At 42.1% G+C, this 24,185-nt stretch overlaps 4 protein-coding genes and 1 long non-coding RNA gene across 11 annotated transcripts; 4 read left to right on the forward strand and 1 right to left on the reverse strand.

Annotated features, from left to right (window-relative positions):
* Positions 1-418: 418 nt before the first annotated feature.
* Positions 419-5,353, forward strand: fam185a (family with sequence similarity 185 member A). Its single transcript, XM_062389600.1, has 8 exons — positions 419-942; positions 1,165-1,274; positions 2,000-2,092; positions 2,575-2,713; positions 4,099-4,140; positions 4,233-4,328; positions 4,415-4,549; positions 4,974-5,353. Exons 1-8 carry the CDS (start codon positions 525-527, stop codon positions 5,084-5,086), a joined length of 1,146 nt encoding a protein of 381 aa, XP_062245584.1. The 5' UTR covers positions 419-524; the 3' UTR covers positions 5,087-5,353.
* Positions 5,354-5,716: 363 nt separating this feature from the next.
* On the reverse strand, positions 5,717-24,185 carry fbxl13 (F-box and leucine-rich repeat protein 13). Of its 2 annotated transcripts, none has more exons than XM_062389574.1 (22): positions 24,036-24,185; positions 22,712-22,795; positions 22,136-22,242; positions 21,401-21,494; positions 21,211-21,278; positions 16,830-16,984; positions 16,315-16,424; positions 16,140-16,238; positions 15,195-15,290; positions 14,960-15,095; positions 11,483-11,535; positions 10,994-11,094; positions 10,373-10,502; positions 9,811-9,909; positions 9,519-9,639; positions 9,272-9,434; positions 8,630-8,749; positions 8,398-8,521; positions 8,202-8,282; positions 7,769-7,903; positions 7,053-7,216; positions 5,717-6,948 (listed from the first exon to the last, which is right to left on the reverse strand). In XM_062389574.1, exons 2-22 carry the CDS (start codon positions 22,775-22,777, stop codon positions 6,900-6,902), a joined length of 2,271 nt encoding a protein of 756 aa, XP_062245558.1. In that variant the 5' UTR covers positions 22,778-22,795; positions 24,036-24,185; the 3' UTR covers positions 5,717-6,899. The 2 variants fall into 2 exon arrangements, with proteins under 2 accessions (XP_062245558.1, XP_062245557.1); XM_062389573.1 differs by having other exon boundaries at positions 5,717-6,953.
* Positions 10,189-14,876, forward strand: LOC133954970 (leucine-rich repeat-containing protein 17-like). Of its 4 annotated transcripts, XM_062389591.1 has the most exons (7): positions 10,190-10,356; positions 11,808-11,970; positions 12,055-12,531; positions 12,683-12,882; positions 13,613-13,768; positions 14,209-14,350; positions 14,430-14,876. In XM_062389591.1, exons 2-7 carry the CDS (start codon positions 11,846-11,848, stop codon positions 14,713-14,715), a joined length of 1,386 nt encoding a protein of 461 aa, XP_062245575.1. In that variant the 5' UTR covers positions 10,190-10,356; positions 11,808-11,845; the 3' UTR covers positions 14,716-14,876. The 4 variants fall into 4 exon arrangements, with proteins under 4 accessions (XP_062245573.1, XP_062245574.1, XP_062245572.1 ...); XM_062389589.1 differs by having other exon boundaries at positions 10,189-10,432; positions 11,808-12,531; XM_062389590.1 differs by having other exon boundaries at positions 10,189-10,356; positions 11,780-12,531.
* Positions 17,807-18,696, forward strand: LOC133954989 (uncharacterized). Its single transcript, XR_009920840.1, has 3 exons — positions 17,807-17,982; positions 18,063-18,121; positions 18,208-18,696. It is a non-coding gene; the product is annotated as an uncharacterized LOC133954989 (long non-coding RNA).
* On the forward strand, positions 18,745-22,477 carry LOC133954974 (uncharacterized). Of its 3 annotated transcripts, XM_062389596.1 has the most exons (3): positions 18,745-20,446; positions 20,644-20,679; positions 22,058-22,477. In XM_062389596.1, exon 1 carries the CDS (start codon positions 19,179-19,181, stop codon positions 20,433-20,435), a length of 1,257 nt encoding a protein of 418 aa, XP_062245580.1. In that variant the 5' UTR covers positions 18,745-19,178; the 3' UTR covers positions 20,436-20,446; positions 20,644-20,679; positions 22,058-22,477. The 3 variants fall into 3 exon arrangements, with proteins under 3 accessions (XP_062245580.1, XP_062245581.1, XP_062245579.1); XM_062389597.1 differs by lacking the exon at positions 20,644-20,679 and having other exon boundaries at positions 22,058-22,476; XM_062389595.1 differs by lacking the exon at positions 22,058-22,477 and having other exon boundaries at positions 20,644-20,927.

Consider the following 24,185-nt stretch of genomic DNA (forward strand, 5'->3'; position numbering starts at 1 on the left):
GTAATACAGAATTTAAACTCTTATATTAACAAGGGTTAATAATGATCTTACAGTTGGATCTGCTCATTATGTCTGTGTTTACATGACACTACTCCTAAATTAGATTTATATATTAACTTTATATTTACCCGAATCCCCTCACAGCAAACCCAAGGCCTGATTGTATTCCAGCTTAGACTCATGATTTTAGAAAATTACTTTTAACACTTCTTTAAATCTACTTTGTATGGTAAATATCAGCAGCTGGTGTTTATTCTTTTCTCCTTTTTTAACCCTTTCTTTATATTCTTATGTTTATATTATTCACGTATACCAGCTCTGAACATAACAAGCTGCTGGATAATTTGCTTGTTTGTTAAAATTGTAAATGTTGCTTTTATGCTGAAAAGCTCCAACAGGAAGTCTGGTCTGATTGTCCTCAGTGTGATGCTGGGACCATGTTGCCTGAATGGCTGCTCCCTGTGTGTTGACATTAACCTGTGACAGTGTAAAGTGTGGTTGAGTCTGTTCATCCCTCGGTGACCATGATGCCCTGGAGCTCAGCAGCTCAGCGGGGAGGTGTGGTGCTCCTCCGCCGCTGGTCCCTCACTCTCCCCCGCTGTCCTCTACACACCTCACGGTCCTTCTCCACCTCTGTCACCGCCGAGTGTTCCGCACACCAGGGGGCGCAGCAGCCTGTGAGGCGGTGGGATCTGACCGTCAGCCCTTTCGTCTCGGTGCGGGCTCGCCTCTCCTGCAGCATCTCCATCCTCCCGCTGGACCCGCACACCTTCCCGGAGGCCGACCGGGCCTTCGTCGCGGTACACGCGACGGACGGCGAGCAGGAGGTCGGTCTGGATCAGCTACACGTGCGGTACGATGACGGGAGCCGAGAGCTGCTCATCTCTGCAGAGAAGGTGGACAGCAGCGTGTCCATAGAGGTGGCTGCTCCCATTAAAAGCAGTGAGTGTGAGGTGATGGGTCAAGGGAGACACATATGAAACATGTCATCGATCATCCTTCAACGTGTGTGTGTGTGTGTGTGTGTGTGTGTGTGTGTGTGTGTGTGTGTGTGTGTGTGTGTGTGTGTGTGTGTGTGTGTGTGTGTGTGTGTGTGTGTGTGTGTGTGTGTGTGTGTGTGTGTGTGTGTGTGTGTGTGTGTGTGTGCTTGTGTGCTTGTGTCAGATCTGTTCATTACCACTGAAGGAAGAGGCAACGTGAGTGTGAGGAAAATGGAGTGTGACATCTGCCAGGTGCAAACAGAGAGAGGGAACTGTTTGCTGGAATCTGTCAAGGTGAGTGGTGGCATGAAACTTTAACTAATGATGATACATAGAAGAGGCCCTGATGTGGTGTAGCCCTCATTGTGGGTCTTAAAAGCTGATATCAGCAGTAATGAGACACTTTATGCCGCTTCCAAATTATTCATCTGTTCAAAAAAGATTATCGATGACATTTAGGGAAATGCATTGCTTCAAAAAAACAACATCCAAAACAATAACAGCATATGTCATATAAAAGTACAAGAAAACTCTGTGGGGGTCCCCCTCTTCAAACTTGACCACAAGGGCTGCAGTCCTTTAATAATAAGAGCTGTTGTTTTAAATGCCACATGCTCCCTCAACAGGAAATGAATCAATTAGAAGAAGGAAATTAAAAACACAACAGTATGTCAAACAAATCAGGACATTACTGCTCAGTCCAAATTACAGCATGAAAGGCAGCGCTTTTGACATTTGACAAAAAGGGATTTCAGGTCTTTTCAAATGTGTGTTAGAATCATTTTTTCAGTTTTGAGAAAATACACCACCTCCTAAATCCGGCTGGTGTGGAAAGGTGGAGCTGGGGATTCCCATTTCAACAATATCAATTGTAAGTGCTGGATGTTGTCATATCCTTAATAGCTGAAGGGATAGTAAGCGAGGGGGACGACACTCCAAACTAATCAGCTCTCAGGGGGGTAGGTCTTCAGAGAGACTTGTCCCGCCTGCTCGTCTCACTGCTGTGTGTTGTCTCTCAGAGTCATCAGGTGGAGGTGCAGTCCAGTGGAGGACATGTCACAGGTGTGGGCACCATCCACGGCAACGTGGACATCAGCACGCGAGGGGACAGTGTGAGTATGAGTGTGTTTTTCTTTGGTACTTCTTGAACTCGCACTCAGCTGACATTAGGGGGCAGCAGCAACCTGAACACACAATACATAACTGTCCAACTATGACTGCAGGCATGTGTGTCTGCATCTGTTTTGTGTGTGTGTGTGTGTGTGTGTTTGTGTCTCCATCCTACAATAGCTCATCCGATGGACATCAAACTTTCTAGGTGTATTACTGAGGACCTAAAGAAGAGTAGTGATGATTGTGAAGTTATTGAATAAGCAGTCCCTCGATTTTTCCTCCATTTATTTTAAACTTTAATCCATGTTTTTTTTTAATTAAGACACAACTCTCCGATAGTGTCACTCTCGACATCATGGAAGGTCTCGCTCCAGGACACCTCGCTCATCTGTCCTCATGTGTTTAGAAAGCTCTGAGCTTTAAGTCTAACTACATCACCTGCCTGTGGCCTCGTGCACTGATGGGTTGCATGTGTTCGCAGGCTGTGGATGTCAAGAAGCTCCAGGGCACCAGGATGAATGTGTCTACAGAACACGGGCCTCTGAAGGTCAAAGCCATCTACGCCGAGTCCAGCTGCATCTCCTCGTGCTCAGGCAGAGTACAGCTGGGCCACGTGCATGGTGAGCCAGTAAAGTCTATTGTGTGTTTTTCTGTTTTGACATTCTATTCATGAAATGTGTTCCCCAAAATCTATGAATACGCAGATCAAAGTAAAACACAGATTAAAACAAAACAAACAAACAAATAATTGGAGAAAGGGTCAATAACAGTCCATGGAAACAAGGTCCAGGAAGAACAAGAATGAACATATCAGTCCCAGATATTAAGAAACTGGGCCTGGGAGCTTGACTTCAAGGTATAAACAGGAAACAATGTGATTAAGCCCTTCTAATAGCAAGATGTCCACTTTCTTAGAATAACCCTTTAAGCTATGACCATACAAATCATCAGGGTTTGTTTTCATGTTGGGAGGAAGCGTCATTAAATAATTGGAGATATTTAGAATTTTTAAGATTTTAGATACTGAACTTAGCAAACACAAAAATACCTTACAAATATGTTTATCTATCACAGAGTCCTAAAAGTCTTATTTCCTTTAAATATGTGAAAATGTCACCTGGTCTGCAATAAAACAAATAATTTTTGGTGGGGGGAGCATTTTTTCAAAAACACTTTGACATGAGGAGGAGGAGGGGGAGGATCCTCTACAACTTCAGCTACAGCCATTTGCCACTTCTAATAATAATAATAATATTATTATGAAGAGTAATTTACATAGCCCCTTTTTAAAACAAATTTAAAGGTGTTTTACTAGGTGCAAACTGGGAAACAATTCAAAGCAATGCGAAGATCTCACAGCATTGGACAACATCAGAGCACAAATATTTGAATAAATATTAAGAAAAGAAAAGTAAAACACAATAAAAATGATTTAAACAGTTGGTAAGAACATAAAATATCCTGTAGCTGTTGTTGGTTACATGTGATATCTGGGAGCCCGGTGATCATTTGGCGCCGTGTGACACATCTGGGTTGTGTTAACTTGGTCGGTAAGGCAGGACTTTGGAACGCGAGGAATTCTGGGCTCTGACCCAACAGCGTCCTTTTAACTGCAATGTGCTCACAATTATCCATGTATTCTGTACTTGCTTGTTTTGGAGGTGGCTGTAAAACAGGGTTGGTTGTAAAAAATTCAAAAAAATAACCATTGCAGGAGGAGGTGACCTAATAAGAAAGACAGCTCCATGTCATGAGAAGAAGGATGAGCGTGTCATCCTCGTAGAATTTTAATCAGTTCCTGACACCGTTGAGCCTCACATCATAGAATCCATGGAAACAATTATCCCGTGAACTTCAATAATTCCGGTTTATGATACGTTGGAGCCAATGCTGTGTCTCTAATATCCTCAATCTTAACGTCTCTGTTTACCTACAGTAAACCTTAAATGATCCGACAGCTTGTTATTTGAGTTAATCCTGACCTTGTGCTGCCTTCGATTCAAAGGTGACGCCTCCGTGAAGAACGTGTCAGGAGATACAGTCATAGGTAAGCAGGCTGATCACTTTATGACTTGTGTATGTTTTCTATCAGTGGCTGCTGAAAAACAAAACACGTGAGGCTTGCTTTGCTTTTCGCAGATGGTTCAAATAGTTTCCTGGAAGTCTCCTCTCACAGCGGAGGCATTGATGTCTACGTGGGAGATGGCGGCAGTGCTGATCTCCACAGCGAGGAAGGTAAACACACGGTGTGAGGAGAATATTCATTTGATGAACCATAGGTATATCTTCGAGTTGTTTTCTCATCCTCCGTTGGTGCACAGGAGCCGTGTGTGTGCGCGTGCCATCCTCGCTGAAAGCCGGGGTGGAGCTCTGTGGAGCGGCGCTGGAAATCAGCCAGGATGTTATTCTGGATGGAGCAGAGAACAACACGGCTCAAGGCCAAACCACAGTTACTGGTAAAACATTACTTTTCATTGAATCAAGCTTTTATTGATTGTTCATGAAAGAGCGAGGATCTCTGCCAAAGCAAAAACAGGCTCCCTTAAATTCAAGCTGTACCAAATTGCACACACTCATAGATATCAGTCCTGTAAGTGTGTTTTCCATCAAGATTTGTACATTAATAATTAACAAAAATGGAGGAAAATACCACAAATTCAGGAAAATTATGAAGACCGGCAAAAAAACAAAACACAAACCGGATCTGAAAATTGAATGGGTTCTTTTATGGCCCTGGTTTCATCCGTTCACTAAGTTTCATGGAAATCTGTCCGATAGTTTTTACTTTATCCTGTTGAAAAAAAAAAAAACAGGGACAATAATCTAAACCTTGAACAAACACCTTTTTCTTTTCGTCACATCCTCCAAATCCTCTCTCAGGTTATCTGAATGGAGCGTCTCCAGTGGACCGGTGGGTGAAAGCTCGGGCTGACAGGGGATCTGTCACCCTGAAGACACAGAGCTGGTTTGAGTCGTTGAAGCTGGGGAGCTGAGTTGTGACTGACAGGATTTTTACTTTCCTGCACCGAAGCTTCACACTTTCAGACAGAGATCTTTACCTCACTGATGCATTCTACTCTCTGGCCAGGATATACTGTGCTGTCGATGAGGAAATGATGTCTATATAGTATTTAACAAATGTTCCTTATGGGTTAAAAATCACTGTACATACTGTATCATAATATACTGAGGGCGGGGGAGTAAACTGTGTAACTTACAACTGGTTTGTTCTGAATATTATTGATAAAATATGAACTTGACATTTTTTATAAGAAGTCTCAATTTGTGAAATTAGCATGAAATATCTTTAACTCTTTTACTCTTACACTGTCATATCTAATTAGTTACAAATCATTCCTGTTATTGAAAGAACTAAATGTTCATCTTAACAATGAATATTTATATCTTTAAACATATTTTCCACAATCCTCTTTGCATATCCCAAAAGAGCCTCAGGTGAGAGCCTGAATTGAACTGATGAACTGCACAGGATCTGAACTTTTTAACTATAACGAGCTTCATCTCAATGGAGCATCATCCACATCCCAGAATGAGTTTTCACATTAAACAAATCCACACTCTGTCAGACAGTAGAAATAAAGTATCAAAGCAATACAAGAAGGTTGTAAAATGAAAATTCGTCATTTAAATTTAATAAGCAGAAATAGACAAAACACTTGTAAAGAGAACGGAACAATAATGGGTTCACAGACATACGCTCGACAAAGATTACAAATTATAAAAAATGTTTAATGAGTGCCAACATTTTAACTGGTTTCAAGAGTCCAAATTTAAAGTGCTTCATATCTGGTTTAACAAATTAACAATGATAAAGCTTTGCCACAACAAAGTATAAAGCGACACAAATTATTAAATATTAACAAAAGTCATGTCTTTGCTGCTAAATAGGGCCGGCCACACTGTCCCTGCAGTGTCTACACCACACTGCATCCACACTCTGGATCATCTGTGATAAATCATTAGTTCTCAGAGGTTAACACCATCTAGTCATCTTCAGAATTGTGTCTACAGCTCAACTGTAGATTGTATCTGTGTCATCTAAAACTATGTTTCTTTTAACGAGATAAGAGTAAGAGCATTGTAAATTAAGTTTGTCAATCTTGAATCCAACATGGTTAGACGGACAAAGATCTATATTACCAGCTAAGGTTTACATTGAATATCAAGCTAAAATTATGCTTTTTTTAAACTTCTAGTTAGTTGTTACAATTGAGTCGTGGCAGATTTGTGATGGCTGGCTGAACAAAATATATGTGGAGCGCAAGAAATGCATGCGTACAAAATAATTTAGCTGTATAAGGAAAAGGGACCTGTGAGGTAAATAGTGAAACATAGAAAAGCCTACAAGGGCCAAAGCTACTGTGAAAGTATTTGTGTGGAAGCAAACTGTCATCTGCAGAATGAAACTCAAATCAGTACAGGACATTCCAATGTGAGGAGCTGATGAAGTGTTATGTGTCAAGGAAGCGACAGACGTAGTGTTTGAGATTGTCTCCACAAAGAAACGATAAACTCACAGAAAGGTGCAGCTGATATTTAATTATCTCTAATGTTGCTTTGTCGAAAAATGCATCTAGTACAAAAACATGATGTAGTGCTGCTGCTGTGATTTGATTGACTCTTTTTCTAAAGCACTAGTAGAGATCCGTTTAGATCCTCTCTGTACGCGCTAATCTCGTGATCACTGAGTGCTCCACCACTTCCCAGGTGTCTATAGTCTTGATGGGCTTCGTTACTTGAGGCCGAACCTTGCCCATGTTGTGTATAGGCTTGAATGGACAGTAGTCATTGCTGTGTTCCCAGTGCTTCACACGAGGCTGCAGCTTTATGGCGGCTGCCCTGAAGGAACACACACACACACACACAAACACACTGCTCATTAAACATCCTCATGCAGGACTTTGCGAAACTCTATTGGAGGTCTAGTTTGTGTCCTACCTGGAGATGTTGCTGCAGCAGGTCATCTTGATGGAGGACAGCGGGGGGCAGATCCTCTCTAGGAGTCGCTGCGTGCGATCTGTGAGAAGCACGCAGCCGCTCACATCCAGCTCTCGCAGGTACTGAGCTTCACCCGTCAGATACTGCATCGCCATATCGGTCATCTGAGGCAGGGCAGGGGAAACAGGAAAGCGTGGCATGAAATGACAAGGACACTGCAGAGGGAGGTCGATGCACACATTAAAACACTAACAGGTGCTGGACCAATGAGACAATGTGAGTAAAGAAAATTGAAGGGCAATATAACAAGGTGCCTTTGAACGCTTAAAGATCTCAGTTTACTCAAGATCCACGACTTATTCCATTGGAATTCATTGAAAATGTTCAAGGATCTGGATCTGTGTCCTGATCCAGCTCTGCACCAAACAAGTTCTTCCCTGTTCCAAACTACATCCTGCTACCAAGGTTTGTGATCATGCGTCCAGAAGATTTGTATTTCTTACGAACAAACAAAAAAAAAACAAAATGACAAGGGTGAAAAGAAACTCCTTGGCGAAGGAAATTTGAGATTCACCATGTTTCAAGCTGCTGTACATGCTTTTCATCTTTCTTCACATGACATGACACGGGGAAACACAATAGACATTTAAGGCTTCATAAGAGTGTGTTTGCATGTGTGTGTCTGTGTGTGTTTTCGTGTGTGTGTTTTTGTGTACCTTTGGACAGCCTGACATCCGCAGTGTGAACAAACTCCTGCAGTAGAATGAAAAGGCTCTAATGGCCAGGTCAGACAGAGCGACGCAGTGAGACACATCCACGTGTTCCAGGTCTTTCATGTTCTGACACAGGATCTGTTGTGAAATGAAAAGATGGGGAGATGTAAGATGAAGCCATGACGGTTCATGGGAAACTTCTCCAACTAGACTCTGATAAAATGTCACATCTACATGTTCACATCTGTTTGTAGGCAGAAACAGTAAGTGAAAGAAATAAGGACTTTTCTTAGAAATGACTAGACAACGGTGAGTACGTTTATTCCTGTCAACTGACAACATTACCAAACACCGGAGAACAAAGTGAACTAACTCATCAAACTTCGGAACTATTTTTAAAAATGCAAGGTGTTGAATCTCTAGCTGGATTTTTTACCTTGATGCCATTATCTGTGATTTTGACACACTCTGCGAGCACTAACGTCGTCAGGTTAATCTCCTCCATGGCAGCCAGCCCCTAAAAAACAACACACAAGCACCAGGTTACAGACTGTTCAACACACGGGTCCGTTATCTGCTCTGCAGGAATGTGCGACAGAAAGCGAGTGTGAGAGCAAACATCTAAATGATACCTGGTCCTGGATGTTGCACCCTCTGAGGTCAAGGGAGCGGATGGAGCTGCCTCTCAGCCACTCCAGGCTCGCGTCGGTCAGCTTCGCACAGTAACTCAAGTTGAGGTGGGAGAGTTTACACAAGCTGATCGATTGTACACACACACACACACACACAAACAGAAAACAGCTGCAGTGTGACACTAATAAACAGACCATTATGTGCATGTTTGTGTGTAGTTATTTTGTCTACCTGTCTGCGATCCTCATGACAGAGATGTCGGTGATGAGACTGCACTGACTGACATTCAGCTCCCGCAATTTGCCGGCTGACCAGCCTTCAGTCAAATGTTTGATCCCGGGATCACCCACCCTGAAACGCACATTACATCATGTACAGTATGACATCACCATCTTCGTGAGACACATCTTTGATGCTGTAGTGTCCCGGAGGGCAAGCATCAAAGCTAATGACGCAGACTGATTAAAAAATTACAGACATCATGGACGAGGCCTCACAAAACAACAGACAAACTAAAAGGCACCTTCAGTCACAGAATCATTTTAATGGGCTGTGTAAGGGAGGAATAAAGGGTATTTAAATTCATCTTCCTTCCCCCCAAGGAATAATTAAGTTATCTATTTATCAATCTATCTATTTATCAATCTATCTATTTATCAATCTATCAATTTATCAATCTATCAAACTATCCATCCATCCATCCATCCATCCATCCATCCATCTATCATTCCATCAATCTATCTATCTATCTATCTATTTATCAATCACCAATCCATCTATCTACTATCTATATCTATCTATCTATCCTACTGTATATCTATCACTGATCTATCTAAGCTGGGGTGAGATGTTTCAGCAGCTACAAACACACACTTGCTGCAAAGGGAGATGTCCAGGTACTGCAGTTTCTTCAGGGTGGCCATGAACTTGAGGCTGGTGTCGGTCATTCTAGAACATTTTGCGGCGTGGAGTCTGAGGAGGCCTTGCGAGCCTCTGCACAGAGCCTTCCAGCTGACGTCTGAGAGCTGGGAGTTCCCTAAAGACAGAACAACTCTATTCAGCTTGTGTCGTTTCATGTGTCTATGGAGGCTTCAGGCTCGAGGATGCAACATGACCTGACCCTCTGTACTGAAGCTCTTCAGCGTGGCTGCTTCGCTGATGGCTTTGAAGGCGATGTCAGAAAGATGAGGAGCATCCAGAAGAGAAATGGCAGAGAGATCGCGACATCTGGCCAGTAGTGCCTATAAGAGAAGAGGGAAGGGTCAAACTGGTCTCTGCTTCAGGGGGTTAAAGATGTGTGGACACACAATTATGCATGAGCTGACTGAGTAAATTATTTTCTATTTTATTCCTTATTTTTTCTCTCGCAGCCCTTACAGAAACCTGAGATTGTAAGAAATGCACAAACTCACCAGGATACAGTTATCAGACAGTGTGGGCATGTCATTGATCACAACCTCTCTGAGCGAAGGGCATCCCGCTGAAAGGTGCGTGAACCCGTTCACAGTGATCTGGGAGGAGAGAGGGGAAAATGTGTGTCTACGTTGGAATCTGAATCACTTTCCTGGATGTTGTTTTCCTCTGTCTCCACATTCTCTGGGCCCCATAAAGTGAAACCATACATCTGGAGCCAAACTAAACGAACGCACATTTCCAGGGAAGAGCGTGTTTTATGTTGCGGCGCATGTGTCTCATGTTATGGAGTGTGCACATCATGAGTGGGTGGGCCAGAGATGATTGTTTAAACCCAGCCCTCCGCTTAGTCACAGCTGCCTTTGACTTTGCTTCTCCTTCACTTTATCATCCATTCGCTAGAAGCACTGAACGAGTGCAAACAGTCAGCAGGGGGAGAGCCAGAAACGAGGGGAGACACGTGCGAGCAGAGAGCAGGGACTGGAGTTAACCAGGACAGACTCTGCATCTGCAGCTGAAGCTGTGACCATACACCAAACCAAGAGGTGAGCAGCAACTGACCTGAGTGCAGCCGGACAGGTTGAGGTGGAGGAGATTGTGGCAGCCCTTCCCAGTGGTCAGGTACAGAAATCCTTTGTCTGTGAATCTGGTGCAGTAAGCCAGACTCAGGTACTGAAGGTTGAGACAGTTCCTGTTCAAAACGGATTGTTAGATTCATTTCAAAGAGACAAATGACTTGTGTTCAAGCTTTTTGTAAATAACCGATGGTTTAATGTTGTGCTCAACGAAATGATACCATGGGACAATGTGAAATATGTTCAAAAACATTGTACGTGAATCTGCTACCCACGTGAGAGAGCGAGGGAGAGAGAGAGAGAGCTAATGACTGTTACTGTTGTTTCACTAATCTTTCGATGATGCAATCACACAGAATAGCCTGTTGTGTTGTAAAGTCCACATCTGTTCTTCTAAATCATTACACTGGCTGTACACACTCTGCTTTCAGACATGAAATAGGACCCAGCAGGCTGCTGGTGGTGGACAAACACAAATGGGGATAATTCGGGGGTCTATCGTGCCAGAGGCCAGGAAAAGATCACAGTGATACACAGCTGTTTACTAGAGCACGAGTCGAATCCCAAGACCTAACGTCTGATGGATTTACCACATCTGGAGTTTTACCTGGACAGCTCTCTGAGAGTGTTGTCTGTAACAAGTGTGCAGGAAAGGTTCAGGTAGAGCAGGCAGGGGCAGCCCTCCACAATATCCTGAACCATGGCATCCTGGTAAAGAGCACAGGGCCAAGTGTTACCAGCACAGCAAGACAATTTTTGTATGTAATCTTGTCTAAAATCAAACAACAAACAAACCAACAAACTGACTGGGGTGAAAACATAGCCTCCTTGGCCGAGGCGAAAATGTAATAAGATGCTGGAAAAATTTGACTCTAAACTCTAAATATGATAAATTATGATCATAAAGATGAGGACTGAGCAATCGTAGAACATGTTTAAAGGACAATATTTTTAATTTATCATTATCAATGCTATATCAATGTTGTTAGCAAACATACAGTAAAGTGTGAACAGTAATATTTGTGACCTAATTTTCTTATAGATTTAGGATTTTATCACCATGTAAACTTTTTAGTCTTAACAGTGTTTTACTTACTGTGACATTAAAACAGTCTGATACATTGAGCTCCTGGAGATTTTTGCATTCACCTTAGACAAAACAAGGTAAAGAGTAAAGAGCAGATAAACAGTTAATTCAAATGTGCTGTCCATTTCATTTGGAAATACATTTCATCTACTATGATGAAGGTTGTGATTTGATGATATATAGTGTGTCTTGGTTCAAAGCTGTATATACATTCCTGGACGGCTACGATCTCTTATGTAATGTGCAGCCTCTGTGCAGAGACGGCAGCAGCTTTGTTTCAACCATAACACTGCTTCTGTTTTCAAGACTTTGCAAACTTCTGCTTTGGCTCCAGCTCTTCTCATTGAAAAGACCAACCCTGCAGAGCTGAGGATGCATATGACCTCCAGTCTCCTCTTCGCCTCCCTGCTCCTCCTCCTGCTCCCGAGCATCGACATGAAAAGGTCGGGAAAGGGAAGAGGCCTCAAAGGAGCACGACACAAACTCACAGGCGGCCGGTATGGATTTAGACCTCAGTCTGATGTGTTCAGTCCATTTTTAACAGACTCTAATTATCATTTTGTGTGTTTGAACACTGTCAGGGTCAGAGGCAATGGGCGTCACAGCAGATCAGGCGCCCACAGGCTTCTGTCACGCAACTGCTCCGAGTCGGCAGAATCCGGAGACGTCTTTGTGGACTGTCAGGAACGAGGTCTGACCTCCGTTCCCAGCGCCCAAACCTGGTCCAAAGCACCCAAGCACCTCCTTCTAGCCAGCAACCGTATCAAGGTCCTACGTGAGGGGACCTTCTTTGGATATGAGAGATTAGCTACTCTGGACCTGCAGCAGAACCAGATATCTTCAATTGAGGATGGGGCCTTCCAGGGCCTGGAAAATCTTAAAACCCTGCTGCTGCAGCACAATCGTCTGGAAACGCTTAACGAGGAGGCCCTCATCCCCATGCCAAACATCCGCTACCTGCGTTTACACCATAATCCCTGGAATTGTCTGTGCTCGATGGACGGTCTTATAATCACCCTTCAGGTCCCAAGCAACCGTAATTTAGGAAACCATGCCAGGTGAATGTTTACGCCAATGGATGATGATACAGTGTGATCTACTGTTCGGATCCCAGAGGTCAAACAAGTCATCACTGAATCGCAGAATGACAAACTGCCTCCAAGTATCACATCTGATTGATTGATGACTCAACTGTATTTCCTCTGCTAGGTGTGCGGCGCCCGTCATGCTGAAAGACAGGAAGCTGAAGCAGATTGATCCTGAGTTACTCTGTAAGGCGCCGCCCGATGTCCCACAGGACGACACCACAGGCCCTTTGGTGCCGGTTCCATTCCGCAGCAAACCAGATACCACCACATCTTGCCACACCTACCACTTCCCCCAAATACGAATTGACTGCAAAAAGCGAGGCAAGTCTGTCATCATCATACATTTGTTCTAATATGGCTGATTAACTGTACCCCATATGTTTTGAGTTATGAAATTAAGACCGTTCCATATGGAGCAGAGGGGTTAAATCAAATTATTGTGTAAGCCAGAGAGTTTGTTTGCTCATGATGAAATATTACTGTTGACTGACTGGAATGAATAAACTTGAAATTCCCTGAAGGAGCTTACTGGCCAGACACGGAGTTGGCAGAAGGACACATCTGGTTTTGGCAGGTGTTTTTTATTCAATGTTATATTGCTCCCTTCCTCCACATCCTACTGATTCTACAGTATGTTAAAGATATTTGTCACCTTATGAACAACTAGGAAAGCACCAGCTGAACAAAGTTTGGCCACTATTTCAGAACAAGTCTGTTGCAAAACAGAAAGAGGCATTTCAAATTTAGCTAAGAATAGAGTAAATAATGTTTTACGGCTATTTGTCCCCCACTGGCAGGAGGCCTGGACATTAGTGTCAAACTCAGGTCGTGGATTGAGGCAGAGCACATTTCACAGCGTCTGTGTGAACTCACAGTGCAAAACTCAGAGCAGTCTTTGGTGTGACAGATCTGGATGGTAAAGTTTTATAGATATAATGAGTTCAGAAAGTAAATTCAGGGGCATGCGATTTCAGTTAAGTTATCTATTAGCAGACGTAAATAATGGAATGTATTTGAGGACCCCGTGTAACCCCTCCCTCTGTGTGTTCAGGTCTAACCGAGGTGCCGACAGGTATCGCCGAGGACGTTGTTCGTATTGATCTGTCAAACAATTTAATCCGTCATCTCAGAGCCAAAGACTTCCAAGCAGCGAGGAGCCTCAGATTCCTGAACCTCAGTAACAACAACATAGAGCACATCGACACAGGTAAAAACTTGTGTGTATTACATTATTGTTCCTGTAAATCTGTGAATCATTATCCCTGAATGTTGCAATATGTGTGTCAGTTTTTAACACCCTTTGATTAAAACATACACAATCAAAGCTGCATTTTATGACATGAGAGCTATGTTACACAACTGCAGCTGACTATTGTTCCCGATTTATTGTTTTTAGAAACATTCTGCTGCATTTGTGCAGATGGTTTTGAATAATGAGTAAAATATATCATAAAATGATTATTATACCCAAGTGATTCAGGTATAAACTGAACGTGAGCCTCTACAGTCGGATCTCAGTTTGATTGCCCCACTAACTTTTACTTTTCTTGACCAAACAGCTACACAGCAATAGGACTTCATGTTTTATGCTAAGTGAGAAACCAGCGGCTGCTTTGCCCATGCATCTCTGTCCTGTCTCTTTCGTAGGGTCCCTGTCTGGGCTGCTGCACCTCCATGAGCTGGACCTATCACACAACAGCCTCCATTTTATCAAGTACGGGGTTCTCGAAGACCTTTACTTCCTGTCAGAGCTAAAACTGGAAGAGAACCCTTGGGTGTGTGACTACAGGTGGGTTCTCCTGCTCAAATCTGTACAAATAAATTGGCCACAAACGCAAATCCTAATTAATAATCTGACTCTTTCTCAGCATCCACTACATGGTGTACTGGCTGCGTCTGCACCCAAGAGTGAGGCAATCTGGCCTCATCTGTCGCTCCCCTCCTGAACATACAGGGGAACGGGTGGAGGCCTATGTGAAATCCTACTACAAAGTGTGTCCAAAGGACAGACAGAGCAGCAGAACAGACCGAGAACAAACAGACCCTGCGCTGTGGAACACGCCAATGGAGGCGCAAGGAGAGCTGGAGGAGGAGGAGCTGGAGCCCAGCCACTTGAGGGTTCCGCAGAAATACACAATCTTCAGACTGTCCTGAAAATAAAACCTAAACTAAAAATTGTTTTTGTTTTCCCTTCCTATCGTTTCCTTTCAATATATTATAAAACAGTCTGTATCAGATGGAGAAACTATATTTTTCAGTGCTGCTTTTATGTGTCGTCAGTGTTGTGTAATCCAAATATAAGATTTGACAACTTATTCACTGTCTTGTAATTATTACTTGTAAATCATGATCTGCAATGCATACACAAGTGAAACCTGTTAAGATGTAGAAAACTCACTGATACACCTGAAGCTGTTCCATGTCAGTGACGTGCAGCCTCGCAGGTTCAGATAGATCACAAATGGTCGGTAGCTCTGGAGAACCTCTTTCATGGTGCTGTCGGTTATCCAGTGTTTCTCTACAGAGACGTTGATCTAACAGGGATGAAAATGAAGAGGCATTTGAACTCCTGTTATAATTATGATTTAAAACATTTCCCTTAATCAAATACAAGAATAAACCTCTGTACAGACCTGGCTCCACAGCGTGCTGGATTGGAGTACAGATTTCCATGCCCAACAAACCTCAGCGCAATTCAACCTGTCTCCCAGTTCTAGATATTGAAAGATCTAAAAAAAACAGAAAGATGACAATGCTGAAAAGTGTCAGATGAAAGAGGACAGACATAATTTCCTGTTGATGCAGCTAACACCTCCTCTGTGTCAGATTTTATGAGAAATATCCACAAATCAGTTGAATTAAACAGCTTCCACACTCTGATTGACTTTTGGTCCATAAGTTTTTAATTTCACGTAACCAGCCGTCGCTATTGGAAAAATCTGGCCGATATCAGGGGGACAGGACAGCAAGGCACCCAGATGTGGTGTTTTATTGCCACCTCTGGCACTGCCACTTTGCAAGGCACAGTGAGCAAGCAGCCCTTTTCTCTCGCTCCAAACATAGGCATGCTGGAGCACTATTTATTATGAGAGGTGTTGGACAGAAACTCCAGAGCGAACAAAGCCAAAAAACTGCTCTCGCATTTCCAGCCAATGAGAATCCAAAGCAAACAACACTAACAACATGTCAGTGTTGGAAGAGTGGGGAAGTTTTCAAAATATTTATAATCGAGATACTTCAACGATTACATAAGAAATCTACAAATATATTTCAATTAATATACATGAAACTATAACTCTGCAACAGATCTCGTCTTATGAACATGGTCGTCTCTGGGCTGAAAGGTGGTAGGGAAACCGCAACATAGTCAGTGGTGACTGACTTTAATCAGCTGGCCTCTCAGAGACTGGAAATATGTTTTTAGTGAAGTCCACTTTGAGTATTATGTAACAGGTTTGTATGATCTCATCAGCGACTGCTTTGAGAGCTGAGAAGTGAAGCAGCCACGCTTGAAAACCAAGGCCAGTGTCAGTGTGCGTGTGAACTTCATGAACACTGGGAGGTTTAAGATCTACTACCTTCAAAGAGAGGCTGTGAGGGAGCATGGAGAGTCGGTCACATTCTTCTCCAGTCTGGTTTTCTCTGTTGACGTTTTCGGAAAAAATCATATCCAACCTCTGCAAGAGGAATACAAAGACGATGAGGAATGTTTCTAGAAATCAACATTTCATATCAAATTCAGCACAAAAGTACCTTGAGGTATTCTTTGGTTCTCCTTGACTCCATTGCAACATTGTTCCATGCAGCTATGATGCGTCGAAGGCGACGGGCGTTTACGAGTCTCTCAAGTTTCTCAACAGCAGCTAGGTTGGAAGGAAAATAAACATCTCTTCAACAACACAAGTGTTGAATCTGTTATTTTTAGCCAAGGATAACTAAGTTAAATCGTAGCAATAAAATCATGATAACAAAATAGCATTCTAGCAAATCTTGAGACAAATTTGGCTTTTAACATTAGAGCCAAGTTTCAGAGGTTAATGGTGAATGTACAGAGGACAAAATGAGTCACAGGAGTGGGTGTTTACAGCGGGGGAGAAGTTATTGACAGGAAAGACTTTCAGTTTGGACACATTTCTTTACCACAGCGCTTGTTTTCTCTGGCGTTAAACACGAGAGTCACAGTATGCAAAAACAGTCAGTTCACATTAGTTCAGCTAACAGCCCTCATGAAAACTCTTTTTACTCAGACATACTTGGAGGTCACCTACCAGCCTTGGTCGTCTTGTGTAATTCTACCCATTTCAACCATTTGGTGAGTGTGGCCTGCTGGCATCTCCTCTCAGACTGCTTCATTCTCACGTCAATCTTCAGGGACACCACTGCGGTATCTCTCTTGCTCTGCACAGTGAAACTCTTCCACTTCCTGGCGACACAGGTCATCATTAATTCAGAGGACGGTTACGCAGCCGGGTTGTCTGAAGCCTGCAACTACTCAAGAGGACAGGAATCATTTACACTGAAATAACACTCATGGATTTATTTGAGTGATTATGTCAAATAAGTTCATGCTAAGGATTTTCTCAGCTGAAGCAGGATTGGACATTGAGACAGAGCCGAGCGTTCGACAGAACAGTGATGGGCCCGAGATGGAGAAGATTGAGGAGGTGAAAGGGAATCTGTGAAATAGAATATCCTCATGCACGCGCTCACTTGTTGACAATGATCCAGAGAAAATGTTCAACACTTTCATTCATGTGTGTCAAATTTCTGCCTGAAGCTCCACTTGAGTCACTCTCTCTTGAAACATTTCTAAGAGTGAAATTGTAATGGGTGAACATGTATATGTAAACAGAGGTTTAAACATCTAATTGTTCCATTTTTGAATTGCTATTCTATGTTTTAAACATTCATCTGGAGTTAACGTGCTGTTATCAGCTGCTGCAGCCACTCAGCAGGTAGTTCATGTGGGAGAAAAAGAGAGCGAGCAGGGCAGTGTGGATGAGAAGGTGCAGGACTTGTGTTGACTGAGCTGTGTTCAGACCTCACTTTAAGTTATGAGTGGACTGGATGAATAGGAATAATAAATAATTTATATATTCAAGATGAAGGCATAAAGAGGGACACAACGGGCTTTTTTAAACTACCTGTAATTTGTCAGATACATTTCTGGATTCATTTGAGAGATATTTAAGTCTCTGCTCCACTGCTCGTCTAATTGGTTTTCACACAGCACCACCTGCCTGCAATCACCTCGCAGCATTGTGTGTGAGCAGAGTGTGAATGTGTGAGTATCCTTCCCTGTCGCCTTCCTGCTGTCCAACTTTCTCTGGTGAGAGACAGATCGGAGCATGATCGACTGTTACCTGGTCTGGTAGTTTTTATATGATAGTCTGTTCCTGCTGCCATGGATCTTCTGTTTGGGTAAATACGACACAAGAGTGTGTCTTTGATTAAATTCGCTCCGTTCTAATTTTATTTAAATTTTCATGATGGTCTTTCAGGGTTTCTCGGATTTGCACTCTGTTTTTATGGGGTTGCATTTTTTTTCCTACACAGAAAGGTATGTTTCATTTATTATTTTTTTTTAATCTTTAGTCACAGCTATGTTCAACCTCATGAATTTAATGTTCCTTTATTTCCTGATAGGTTGGAATATTGCACATGGCTACTATGTCGATGAGAACCCACAAACCTCAAACCAGTTTCACTCTGGAGCTTTTCTAAGCACAGACTTGAAGGATCCAACACAGGTTACAGGGGACCGGAGCTTTTCTTCCCCTCAGAGAGAACCGGTTCATTTTGATGATACCAGCCTCGGGGAAAACATGGTGCAACACCAACCAGACGTGGGACAGGAGCAGGACGATTATTCTGCGGTTCCCTCTGCTTCTGCTGTGCAGAAATATGAAAGCGACCAACATCCTTTCGGTGTTTTATTGAAGCAGTACACACCCATGAAAAATGTGGAGGGCATCAGCTTCCCAACAATTAAAGATTTCCAACGGTTCATAGAGACGATGAAGAGCTCCTATTTAATACCAGGAAGGGACTCAAGAGGACATTTTCAAACTGCTCGAGAGACGATGAAAAATGAGTTGATTTCTGATGCCCAAAGGATTAAGGGAGAGTCTTCCACGTCTAATTCTGTGCAGGATGGATCTGCCCATGATGACCACAGTGAAAATGTAGTCTGGAATGAACCAGAGGCCAACGACCTGGTATCAATAAGCGAAAGCCTCTCTCTGTTTAATCCCGTAGACTCCATTGAAAGTGTCACTTCTCCCAGTGGTTACGACGACCACGACTCTGGCGCCAGCTCCGCTTTCTACCCGCAGCATGATTTGGGAGCCACAGAACAGGTTTCAAGTGATTATGGAAGTTTGGCAAATTATGGCATTTCTGGGGAAAACCCAGATATTTTCTCAAGTCCTGCTGATGATCAAAATGAAGTTCAGTCAACAAGCCACAACCTCCCTGAACAAAAGCTTTTATTAGGAAGGTCCCTTTCTTTCAGTAGCCATGTGACTGCATCACCTGTAACAGACATCCCATCTCGAGATCTCAGCTTCTATTCAAGTAAGAAATTAATTCTAAAACCTCTGTCCTCTGAGAAAACTATGCAACAACCAACATATCTTTCTCCCAGTGGAGACTCTTTAACTCGGTATCAAAAGAGTAGAGATTTCCAAACAGAGGAGCAGCCCAGAATGACTGAAGCTCCGCAGAAGCCTTTTGATTCCTATAGCAAAAGTGTACTTGTTAGAGCACCAAGAAAACAATTCTACTTGCCAGGTGTGTCCAAACACAAGGAAAGACCTGACAAATCAGCTGCTAAATATAGACCCACTGTTGGGAAGGAATCAAAAAATATGAACTCCGCTCCCATCATTCACCTGCCTGAATCTTCTGGTTCCAACTTTGACCTTTCACCTCAGAGGAGTAGCAGTTACGTGGGCGTCGAAGCAAGTGACTCTCAGGATCAAGTGTTTAGCAAAAAGCTGCCGCTCAGATCTCACCTGTTCAGTGTGGAACCTTTCAGCTCCCAACAGCCAAGCAGTCATGATGGCTATCTCCCAAACCAGAGAGTCCGTGTTTCCCGTCCATCCATCGGTGCGCAGGCACAACATGAGAAATCTGGCCTGTCCAGGCAGAATCGAGTGTCCGCCATTCAGGAACCAAAACTGATGAATGACTATGCTCCTATTCAACGTTCTCGTGGCTTAGATTCCACCCAGAGGGGGATCTCATCTCAGATTGATGATGTTCAGACCAGTTATCCAGCTAACTCTCCCCCCAACTCAAAACTAGAAGTATTTTCAAGATTATTTGGCAATGAAGTAATTTCCGAAAACTTTGAAGTCAGGAACACAAGTTCTGGAAGGTTTCCATCTGGTGATACACATAAAAAAAAACGCAACCCCCAAGGCATTTCTCTAAATGATGAATCTGTGGGTGATACCACAACTGACCCTCTGCATATCTTAACACAACCGACCAATGTACAGAAGCGTCTGGTCAATGTGAACAGAAAGCTCAGCACCACGGCCTCCCGCCCCTCTAAAACACTGTCCACATCCAAAGTGTCCGCTTCTACTCCCGTTGGTGTCTTTTGGAGAAAAAGTGGAAACACAAAAAGGCTTCCACCTCAAAGAGGCTCCAAAGCATCACCAAAACCCATAAACACATATGTTAAGCAGTCAAGAAACAGCTACGTAAGGAGCAAAGTATTTCTATCAAAATCCCGTTATTCACCATATCAGCACGCTGAAGACAAGACCATTAAAGACCAATGGAAATCTGACCCAGCACAAGAAAAAGCCCCGCTGTTTGATGGAGGTGGAGAAAAGTGGTGGAAGAATCAACTCTTTCAGTGAGAGAGGAAATGGTATGGAAAAACTTTTGAATATTTACATGTAAACATAACTGCTGTGCCTATAACTGGAATCATTTGATATAAATATGAAGCTGGAAATATTTGCCACATCTTGATCCTTAATAAAATCATAGATGTTGGTAAAGAGTCTACTTGAGTATGAAAATTGTGGCTTTGATTTTGTTTTTTTTCCTTTCTCTCAATTGTAGGTCCGATCCCTGATTGGCCGAGAGTAATTTGTGATTGTAAGAGTTCCTACTACGGACATTTGTTTATTTCTCAAAATCCCCAAAACTGAAGTGTGACATTTCGTTTTCTTTTGTTTCTCTTTCCATGCACACCAAGTTGATATTTCTGAGAAATTCCATGTAAGGGGAGTTTCATGGCCCTCTTCATCCCCTCAAAAAAAAAATCATAAGGCATGCTGGTTCTGAAGTCAGTACTGTAGGTGCGATATGACAACGAATATCGTGTAACTAAATAAAAGATATTGTTTCATATGATGCACTGTCAATATCACCACCTCCTGGGAACTAATTCTAATAATTTGGATAATACTTCCAAACAAATTGAATGTTTGCACAGAGGTTCTAAACAGAGGTATTCTGATTAATAACCTTATTTATTGGTACATAATTCCAAAATAATTTATTTGATAGTTATTATTCTATTAGATACATTTACAGTATGTGCTATATTATGATATGCATCTTTATCTGGATATGATGTGACCTATATCGGCATGAGATATTATTCACGTAGCACAGCAGGCCTACCTGAAGCAGGAGCTTGTTAGACTTTTCCTGTAGCAGCAGTATGCCTTCTCCAGCAGAATGAAGAACAACTAAGAATGAATACACAGCAGCAGTTATTATAAAAGTACTGAAACTGTCTCATTTGAATCCTAGTGATTTAATTTTTTTCCGAGATTCTACTTTCAGTGGCATGAATGCTACTAAACCGTACTATGTCGTCTTCTGGATCGATGGTGGCGCACATACTCCTGCGAGTCAGAGAGGGCGATGGTGTGCACCGGTTTGCATCCAGAAGAAACTTGTACCTTGACAAAACAAAGTCAAAAACAAATAATGATATAAACTAATATACTGAATTGAATGAATGAACTACGCCTTTAAATGGACTAAATGTGTTTTAGTAAAGGCTAAACTTAAATGGCTAAATAGCTGGAAAACTCCTATTCAAACTAGAATCTAAGTTGACAATAAGCATACATTAGATATTCTGCTTTCTAAAAATGTCTTGTATCTGTAGTTATTGGGCCTTTTAATAAGGATCCTCAAGAGTGTTCCTCCAAAAGTTAAGATGGAGAAGATACCAATCAACATTAAAGCTTTGATTATTCATAATTTGTACTTAAAGGTTCTCTTAAATCTGTTAATGTAAGAAATGCCCCAGTGGTGTGGCACCAGGGAACGTGAAGCAATTGTAAACACAATATGATTATTAACCAAATTTACTTTCTGCAATTTGTTTATGTACTTCATTCATAACCTTCCTCTCACCGAACAACATTTAAGTGTCAAGGGATTGTATGTGTGGAAAACTGTGGTTTCTTCCCTCCCTACATTAGTGTTGATGGGCCAACATGACTTTCTCTTGCAGCAGTAAAAGAAAAGTTGGGAAAGTGAGCCACCGTGTGCTTGTCTATAGAAGAGTCACTGAGGAAGGAGGTGCACCTACCAGTCTACATCCTGGACATGATCTGGTCCGTAGAGGGCCAGAAGAGTGTTCTTCAGAAACTCTATGGGATCACTGGGACATGACAGACCAGCAGCTGTCAGCAAGCTCTGTTGTCAAAGAATATTCTAATAAAGATAATGACCCATTGATCAAGAATAATGAAGATTCAAGTGGTTGTCAAAGAAACAGATGGTCCTCATGTGTATAAAGGACTGAGGAGCTGACCTCAGGGCTGTGGTTCTCTGTAATGTAACTGTCCACATTAGTTTCACTTAAAGGTTAATGGTGTAGAATTTAATGACATCTAGTGGTAAATGTGCATGTTGCAGCTGAATACCACTCACCTCTCCCTCCCCTTCCAAACATTAAGAGAACCTGTTGTCATTAAAAGTCAAATGGTAGAGGGGAGCCGCGCTCAATGGAAATATACAGTATTTAAATATAAAGAGCCCATTCTAGGATAAAGAAAACAATTCGTACAACTTAGAGGAAACACGCTAGTCAAAACATCACTGAGATTATTTGATATTCAAATATCTGCCAATAGATTCATACAGGACCTTTAAAATAACTTACCTTAGATAATTGTGGCAGAACTCGGCTCAGTTCTATCTCTTCCAGAACAGGCTGTGTGTTCGCCATCTTTAATCTGTTACACGTCTGTAAATTCAAAATATCACGTTATATTCAGTAAGGGCAAGCTCAAATCATGGCAGCGGTAAGTCGTAGAAACCGCCACCGATATGTACAGGTGCCTTTTATGCCCCACTTTTTATAGGCAGCTGTCTTTGTTGGCAGCTGTCACAGTTGCCACAAGGTTTTTTGGGCAGTTGTCACTGCCGCCACACTCTGAGAGCAAACAAGCTGTTTGTGATTCATACAATAAGACATATACTGGTTTATTAGATAGTTTGTTAGCTCTCGGATGGGTTGGACTCAAAATGTATCAAGAAAAGCTCCAAATCTGTCAGATCCAGATGCATGATCTTGGTGACTCTGAATATGCAATAACTCACAGACTGTATTCCCAGTATCAGTTACAGTGTGACTGTAACTCATTGAAAAGAAGGCAGGGTTTCAGGTTCAGTCATTAAGAATCACGTTCCTTTGACATCAAAGCCAAATCCTGCTACATTCGTGGCACATCTAAAAAATAAAGTTCAGGGGGCCGGAGGTTTGATTTGATTAATGAGTAATGAGTGGCCCTTACTCCTTGTGCTAGTTGATGGGAACAATATGTTATTTATTTGACCACTAAATATTAACAAGAAGGTTTTGCATGAATTTTCAGAATTATAGTAAATTAATGTAAGGCGTCAGAAGCCACGATTAGAAACTACTGCGTTATTCTCTAACAATAGGTTTTTAAATCATCCAGTATCTAAAATCCAAAAATATAAAGTAACTTTTAAGAAAGGCTGTCAAATATATGTAGTAAAGTAGAAAATACAATGGTTTTCTCTGAAATGTGTATCAAAAGCAGCATAGAATGACACAGATCCCCACTCATCCCCATGTGAATGCCGAAGTGTCCTTGGCAAGATACTGAATCCCTAAAATTTGCAGAACTTCAACCACCTATTAATTGCAGAATATATTCTATATTTAAATGAAATTAAAAAAAGATAATTGGAAACTAACACTACATTCTGATCTGATTTGCATATATCTGCAGGAAAAGACACAATATTAAATCAGATAAAGATATGTACAATAGCCTACATAAATTAAGATATGGAAATACCTGAATGTACAGATGGTAAGGCAGTGAAGTATCCACTGTCCACCGCGTTGCACATTGTTACAGTAATATCACTTCATTTTTAAATTCAGTTCAAGAAACTCAATAACTTATCAAAATTATGACACAATGCTTAAGAGAAGAAGAGAACATCTTTACCTTGTTCTCTCTGATCTTTAGGGACACCCAGTGTGGGTAGTGCTCCTCTCCATTATGTGCTGACTAGTCAAATCTTCCTCCATGGAGGCTGGATTTCTCTGGCTTTGTAATAAATGTTGTCTTATTTGTTCTATGTCGCTGTTACGAGTC

Source organism: Platichthys flesus, chromosome 6 (assembly GCF_949316205.1).
Source record: "Platichthys flesus chromosome 6, fPlaFle2.1, whole genome shotgun sequence".
In the NCBI taxonomy this organism is placed as follows: domain Eukaryota; kingdom Metazoa; phylum Chordata; class Actinopteri; order Pleuronectiformes; family Pleuronectidae; genus Platichthys; species Platichthys flesus.

Bases quoted from the DNA above. Each gene is read 5' to 3' on its own strand.
- fam185a (XM_062389600.1), top strand. From the start codon at position 525: ATGATGCCCTGGAGCTCAGCAGCTCAGCGGGGAGGTGTGGTGCTCCTC. The intron at 1,275-1,999 runs GTGAGTGGTGGC...GTTGTCTCTCAG, and splicing joins GTTTGCTGGAATCTGTCAAG to AGTCATCAGGTGGAGGTGCA. The intron at 2,714-4,098 runs GTGAGCCAGTAA...TTCGATTCAAAG, and splicing joins ACAGCTGGGCCACGTGCATG to GTGACGCCTCCGTGAAGAAC.
- LOC133954970 (XM_062389589.1), top strand. From the start codon at position 11,846: ATGCATATGACCTCCAGTCTCCTCTTCGCCTCCCTGCTCCTCCTCCTG. The intron at 13,769-14,208 runs GTAAAAACTTGT...TCTCTTTCGTAG, and splicing joins CATAGAGCACATCGACACAG to GGTCCCTGTCTGGGCTGCTG. The intron at 14,351-14,429 runs GTGGGTTCTCCT...ACTCTTTCTCAG, and splicing joins CCTTGGGTGTGTGACTACAG to CATCCACTACATGGTGTACT.
- LOC133954974 (XM_062389596.1), top strand. From the start codon at position 19,179: ATGCAACAACCAACATATCTTTCTCCCAGTGGAGACTCTTTAACTCGG.
- fbxl13 (XM_062389573.1), bottom strand. From the start codon at position 22,777: ATGGCGAACACACAGCCTGTTCTGGAAGAGATAGAACTGAGCCGAGTT. The intron at 16,425-16,829 runs GTAGGTGACCTC...CTTCCAACCTAG, and splicing joins ACACAAGACGACCAAGGCTG to CTGCTGTTGAGAAACTTGAG. The intron at 11,095-11,482 runs GTAAGTAAAACA...GCTCTTTACCAG, and splicing joins CAGACTGTTTTAATGTCACA to GATGCCATGGTTCAGGATAT.